At 36.5% G+C, this 7,300-nt stretch overlaps 1 protein-coding gene across 1 annotated transcript; it reads right to left on the bottom strand.

Annotated features, from left to right (window-relative positions):
- Nucleotides 1-3,665, bottom strand: metap1d (methionyl aminopeptidase type 1D (mitochondrial)). Its single transcript, XM_047367402.1, has 9 exons — nt 3,524-3,665; nt 3,122-3,304; nt 2,890-3,038; nt 2,583-2,625; nt 2,322-2,485; nt 2,116-2,213; nt 1,449-1,496; nt 1,285-1,363; nt 1-262 (listed from the first exon to the last, which is right to left on the bottom strand). Exons 3-9 carry the CDS (start codon nt 3,030-3,032, stop codon nt 178-180), a joined length of 660 nt encoding a protein of 219 aa, XP_047223358.1. The 5' UTR covers nt 3,033-3,038; nt 3,122-3,304; nt 3,524-3,665; the 3' UTR covers nt 1-177.
- Between the last annotated feature and the right edge of the window lie 3,635 nt (nt 3,666-7,300).

Below are 7,300 nucleotides of genomic sequence, written 5' to 3'. Positions count from 1 at the left end.
TGTGTGGATTGTATTTTTATTTGAAAGAACATGTCTGCATTCCTTAATAATCAAAAACACTTGGTCTTTGCAATTCTACAGTAAGGGAGCTTGTTACACAACACAGTTTTTTTATATTCACAAACAGTAGCTCAGATCCTCAAATGGTGTACTATTCGAGGTAGTAGTCAGTTTCTGTCACAGATTGTCTTCTTCTGGTAGTTTAGTGAGAATCTTCGCTCCTTCAGCTGTGATGACCACCGTGTGTTCGAACTGAGCTGACCTGTATGACCAAATCCAAACGTAAGATTTTCATAGAACAAATGGAAAGTCTGCAGGGAAGTAAACAGAATAATTGTCTTAATTCTCCTCCAACCTTTGTCTCTAGGTTTTAACCCTAAATTCCCTGTTTTTAAAGGGTAGGGTGTCCCAACTGTTTAAATAGAACATGAGGAGGGCAAAGGAGTGCTTTATAGCCCTAAAATCGGATTTTCAGAGGCACTCTTGAAAAGCAAGGGGAAGAAGCTGCACTTGCAAATACGCTAACAAATGTAAATATTTTCTCTGCTAACATATTTACAATAGCACAAAAACTACTGTGAGGTCTAGTTTTAAGTGTTTCTCATGCATTGGAAAAGAAAAATACATTTGAGTCAGATTAATCATAATTATACTTCAGGTATATTTGTAGATAAGTGTATAGTTAAAGTGTGCTATGTTGAAATAAAATACCATTTGACATATTTTTCTGTTCTCTAAATCAATTTAAATAAATAGATTTTTTGCAGAGGCTTTTTCTGTTGTTCTGTTTTAACAAGCATAATCGTAATGTATGGCGACGTCTACTGCAGGGTTAATAACAGCACATCACACATTAAGTCGTGCATGTTTGCATACAAGGAACCAATGGAACTGATGATGTATCAGCTTCTTGTAGGAGTGTCTTATTTCTCAGTGGGATATTTTAGCAACTACCTGAATTAAGCGTTTATGGCCTATTTACATATAAACATAGTTTTTTTTTTGGTATATCAAATTATGTTGTAAGCAAAAACATTAGAAATTCAATTTATTCCTCGCCTTTTTATGGATTTGTAACAAACCCCTGCAAAAGTTGAGCTGAGCACACCTTACTCCCAAGGAGACTTAAAAACCTTTTGACCGTTCTTAAAACTATCATATATTACTTTGACTGGTCCGGCACGTTGGACAAAAATCAGCAGTAAGCTACTTTTACATAACACTGGATCATTCAGCTTCAATAGTCTGAGGCATTACAATTACAAACACAAAGCACTTCTTTACCTTTTATCATCGACCGACACCGCGGTCCATTTGTCCTTCAAGATTCTAAACTCTGGAGACCCCTCCATTACTATAGGCTCTAACCGTTCAAGGGAAACAGAAATTGCCAACCAGTTATTCCAAACATTTGCATATGTATGCAGACAGAAAAACTGTCTTCTTACCTATTGTAAAAGCCATCCCTTCATCCATGGTTATCTCATTATCATTAGCTGAAAAGAAAAGCATTATTATACTAATTACACACAAGTGATATCAACAAGGGGAGGAACTTTAGTTCAATCCTCATGCAAGAAGCTGTGTTTGTGTTCGTTTTAATGGATTTGTGGTCATTTTTAAATAAGTTAGGGTGTTCATAAGTTTCTTGTCTTTTAAATCAGCTTTTTTTTTTCCACAAGTCATGAGAGTCTTTCATTAAAAACCTATAGTATTGTTTATTTTATTTATATTTAACAACTTTCATCTAGTATAAACTAAATAGAGTTAGTTTAATGGAAAAAAACAGGCTCTAGTGTCATTATCTGCTCTCTTCTTAATAGAAAGAAATATTCTCCAGTTCTCATCAGTCATAAGAACATATCTACAGTGGGCAAGATATACCCACTGTAGGTTTTGCGAATGTGTAATAAAAATTAGAATGATAGCTTTATGTTTTACCTTCTGAGTTGTAGGTTATGTTAATCTAGCATCTCAAGCATGTGCACTTTAATTAATACCACAAAAGGAAATCTAACTACAAGATTTAAAAAAAAAATATGAGTGTATAAAACTCATTGTCCAAAGTAGTGACATAGGAATTTACCACATTACTGCAATTAAGGACCAACTTACCGTGGTGCCAAATCTCAGGATGGCAATGAAAATAGGAACCTATTCCATGACCAATGAAATACGGACACACTTGAAAGCCATGAGAATGGGCTATTTCACTGCAGAAATAGAACCGATTTAACATAAAATAAGATCCAGAAATGGAAAAGGTCATAATCATGTAGTGTGTAAACATTTGACATGTGTGTATTTATTACATGGCAGACCTAATAGTGTTTCCTATAACACAAAGTTGTGCTCCTGGTTTGCAAACAGCGATAGCCTCATCTCTGCAACGCCTCGCCGTCTCCACCAGCTGCTGCCCAACCTCATCCACCTGGCCAATCAAGAAGGTTTCTGAGGTGTCACCATGGTAACCATCCAAATACACCTATTCCAAACAGGTTGAGGTAAGTAATGTGGGCTTTGCCATCGACATTTGCATTGTGAGTTTTACTTTTTAAACGCGTAACACTGCATAAACCTACTGTGACATCGATGTTTATGATATCACCATCTTCAAGTTTGCGGCTGCAGATCACAAACACATTTAATTATTACACATGTATTTCATGGAAGTTCCCTATATTCAGAAGATACATTTTTTTTTGTTGTTGTTAAAAGATTTGACATTGTGAGAAAACATTACCTATAATTATTTTGTAAAAGACAGTTTTGCAAACAGAATTAGCTTAAAAGGTTTAGAATTATGAACTTCAATATATTCTACCAATGACAATGACTTTGTTTGTGTATTTTATTTATGTTGGACTACTGAACCTTCAAACCATTTACCTGTCAGGTATGCCATGACACACCACGTTGTTCACAGATGTACAGACTGACTTAGGAAAACCTCCGTATCCAAGAGGGGAGGGGTAGGCATTGTGCCTGATTGTCTCCTGGTGCACAATAAAGTCTATTTCATCTGTTGTCATACCAACCTGAAAGCCACAAATAACAGCTGTTGTTTAGATTGTGATGACACAAAAACATAACCAAGACTTGTAGTGGGTTTTATTCTTACTTTCAGACTGCCTGCAGCAAGTAGCAATACGTGTCTGGCAAGCTGACATGCTCTAGCAAGGCCCTCAATCTGCTCTTGGTTCTTGATCTCGATGTGGTCTGGCCATTCTGGGATCAGTCCAATGCTGACATAGTTAGGCTGCACGATGTGCTTGAGTCAGAGGGGAGATGTGAAGACAGAGACCTAATTGTAGTTCACAGTTTGACACACATTTCCATTTAATACCTGAGCAAATACGATGTGAAAACTTTTCTTCTCCTTGCGCTTTTATTTCACCTGTTCAGCTCATTCAGATTTGCTTTGATTCAGTTTTATGGTTGAAAAGCACCAAAATAGCAGCAGCAGTTACAACAAAATGATCCATCAATAAATCAAAAATTATATTTAAGAGTATAACAGTACCTTAGGCACTGGGTAGGCTGGCCGAACAGTAGCTGGACAAACTACGTTGTGAAAGCTTTTCCACTTCCTCCAGAAAAAGCTACGATGTTGCTCACACAAAAGATCTGTGGGACGGCTACGGCTTCCTACAGATGAAACTCTTTGCAGGAAACGACCCAGACCTGAAAAAAGACAGAATCCTCTTTATTAATAAAAGGCTCATGCTTTTTTGTCAAAAGAATAAAAATTATTTCCTTTGTTTAGACACTTGGGATTCATACTCATCGGTGCTTTTTTTACTTGCATAGGTTTACATTACTCTGTGTATACATACCCCTTGAACAATTTTGTTTTAACCAAAATATCCAATGTACTGCAACAGGTTTATTTTCATGTTTTACACAAATGAATGTAAAATATTGAAGTGGAAGAAAGATGAACAACGGATTTCAAATTTGTACAAGAAAAAATCCTAAAAGTGTCTGTATTTGCTCCCTCTGAGTCAGTACCTTCCTGAAGCACTTTTCACTACTATTACGTGTTTTGGGGTATGTCTCTACTGGCTTTGTCTCTTTGTCAGGGACTGAAATGTTTGCCCAGTCTTGTTTGCACAGTGAGCTCATGCTCGGTCAGATTAGGAGATTGTAAACATTTATTTTCAGGTCTACCACCACCATGTGTCAGTGTGGGGATGTGTGTTTAGGGCATGGGTGTCCAGCTCCAGTCCTGCCAGTTTTAAATGTGTCTCTGCTCCAACTCAGCTGATTCAAATGGCCCAACTACCTCCTCAGCAGAGCTCTGCAGAGGCCTAACAATGAAGCACCATTTGATTCAGGTGTATTGCAGTGATTCAAACGTCTCCACAACTTGATCCCTGACCTTTCTTGCTGTGTTCTTGGATCTTCATGATCCGGTTTGGTCCCTAATGTTCATTTAAATCTCTGAGCCCTCTACAGAACAGTTTGATTTATATTGAGACAGTTACTTATTACTTAAACCATGAATCGTTTCTTATCCACTTCACAATTACACACTATATGTTGGTCTATCACATAAATTACCAATAAAATCCATTCAAAATTAGCGGCTTTAGCATAACGATATGCAAAGACGTTTCATTGGTGCAGAAATTTGGTTTTCCAAACTGTAGAATGGGTGTTTGTGCTGTTCTCACATTAAATATGACATTCACAGAAATGACTATATAGATGAAAAAGCGTTCTCATTGTAAACAGCAATAAAGATTCAACTGTAATTTACTGCTTAGAAGTGACGCAGCTAACTAAAAGATTAATTGCCCCTACAAAAAAAAAAAATATTCCGTTTTAAGGTTGTTTTAGAGTTTACATCATTATTTTAAATGAAACTGCTAATGTTAACTGTCTGACTAACAACACCGAAGCTGAAAACAAAGCGATAAAAGCGTTTTCCCAAAATACCTGTCCTGCATGAGAACCGCACAGACCAGTGAGCAACGGCGGCCGCCATTAAATATGTTTTGTTGTGGTCACGTGATCCGAGAGTCTTTGGTCACATGACACCGACTGCTTCACCTCGATGACCTGGGTGACGTCATGGTTGCAACTGTAGGAAGTAAACATTCGTTAAACACTTAATATTTAATTTATTATTTGACGTATTGCATTAAGTGGGTTTGAAAAAAAAAGCATGTATTAAATGATGATCATGTATTTGCCGTGGATAAGTTTTACATAAGGTTCCTTTTATTAAAACGGGCGTGAATAACAGTATTATTCTCAATATAATTTTAAGGGCTTGCTTTAACTTAAAAACAATAAGATACAGTTGCTTAAATCTTAGGATTATCTGTTTTCTAGATCTGTTGCACAATTACATAAAGCTAAATAACAGTGGGAAAACTATGGGACACATAGCAGAATGTTACAGAAACTGGAAAACAGGTTGTTTTGGTTTTTTTAAATGACAGCGTGCAGGGAACGGGTTGTGAAATTTATTTTGGAGGAACTGTAGATATTATCTGTCAGAGTATACTTTGTTTTAGTTAAGGTAGAAATAAACACATTAAGGATGCTGTGTGTGGGGGGGGATGACAAAACAGAGGTCTCCTGGAACGCAGGGCTAAATCATTAGGGAATTTCAGTTATCTAAAACTGGACACTCCCCGTCTAGTCTTTTAGATAGTTGCATTATTTATAAACTACTTGAGAAGACACCTTCTTCTGTTCTTAGCTGAGAAGACAGGGTCTGCGTGCCACTTGAATCTTACTGAGTCTGGAATGTTTGCTTCTTACAAGGTGATAAACTTACACCTCACCTTGACACAACCTTTCAGCCCATTACAGCTTTAATCCAAGCAGGCCTTTTTTTTTTTTACTACTATGGTCTTTCATGCGGTTGCTTTTTTTTTTCTTTATGTTTTGTTTGTTGTGTCCCGGCACTGTTGTTGGGTGCAGAAATCTTAAAATGTTGTTTTCATCTTTTATTTTGTCTCTGTTTTAAGTTTAAACACAAATTATTTATATTCAGTTTTGCAAATAATATTCAGTAGAACATTACTTCACTTTTTTGTCATCTTAACAAAAACAAATTTGTGTCAACATGGAAAAAAACAAAACGCCTTACAGATACAAACAGAACTGCAGATATGACTCATGCTAATCCACTATTCCAGTCATCCTTTGTCCAAAGGAGCTTAGATGGTGGCATAAGGGGAAAAAGAGACAGCAGGATGCATACACTCACTCAAACAACCATTTTTGTAAAAACGTTCAAACAAAAAAAACAAAACCCCGTGATTTCAGTTTTTATTGCATTATAGGGTAATTTCCTACATTCTCTGAAAATAAGGTTAAAACATTGCCCCACCTTAAAATCAGGTCTGATAGACACCCTCTTATATATTATACATCCTCCTTTGTTTATACACAGTTATGTGTTACAATACCTACTGGATTTGGCTAGTTACAGCCTATTTTTTTAAATAAATTTGTTTATTTGTTTAACATGCCATGCAGGGGCCTGGGAACCCTAAATTTCTTCCTCATTCCTGGGTTGAACCTGCAATCAGCATTCTCTTAGAATGGTTGTTGTTCTTCCAGCTTCTCCAGTACAGTAAGTTCAGGTCATTGTTCAGCCTTGACCGTAGGCGGACCTATTCTCATGTTTCAGTCAAACCACCGTCTGATACTCAGTAGCAGACTACTCTGCAGTTTGAAATGGATTACGCTACAGTTCAGGCCAGGGATTTTTTTTTTTTTTTTTTACCTGTAGCCTCACAGGGGTCTTGCAACCTTTTAGCGCCCTCTATTGAACATTCCGAGGAAGTGTCATATGTGTTAACCCAAGCATACAGGCTTATAATTCCATGTGTTCATTCACTGTTTTGATGCCTTCAGTGAGAGTTTTACGTACAATGTAAATAATCATAAACATAAAGTAAACCATTAAATTAGAAAGTTGTTTTAATACTTTTGACCAGCAGTGTATATATTTTTTTATTTTACTTGTTTTATCATCTAAATAATAAAACAGGCATTAAAGCATAATAATCTACAGTAATACCAAATTCCAAGCCTTTTTTTTTTTCAGGTTGTGGGGACAGTCTTATCTTTTACTGCTTTTCTTGACCCATACCATAAGGACCTTAAAATAGATGACATTGCCTCTGTTTTAAACAAAGTTACATAACACAACCTTTGGGAAGCCATGCAGTGAAAATACAGCAGTAGATCCATAGTCTTATCAGTGCAAACAAGCATTAGTGATATCTCTTATGAGCCCTCATCCATGGTGAGTAAAGATAAACAGTTGAAGCTG

This window comes from Girardinichthys multiradiatus, chromosome 6, assembly GCF_021462225.1.
Source record: "Girardinichthys multiradiatus isolate DD_20200921_A chromosome 6, DD_fGirMul_XY1, whole genome shotgun sequence".
Lineage (NCBI taxonomy): Eukaryota > Metazoa > Chordata > Actinopteri > Cyprinodontiformes > Goodeidae > Girardinichthys > Girardinichthys multiradiatus.
This window is presented reverse-complemented; position numbering and strand designations above follow the sequence as displayed.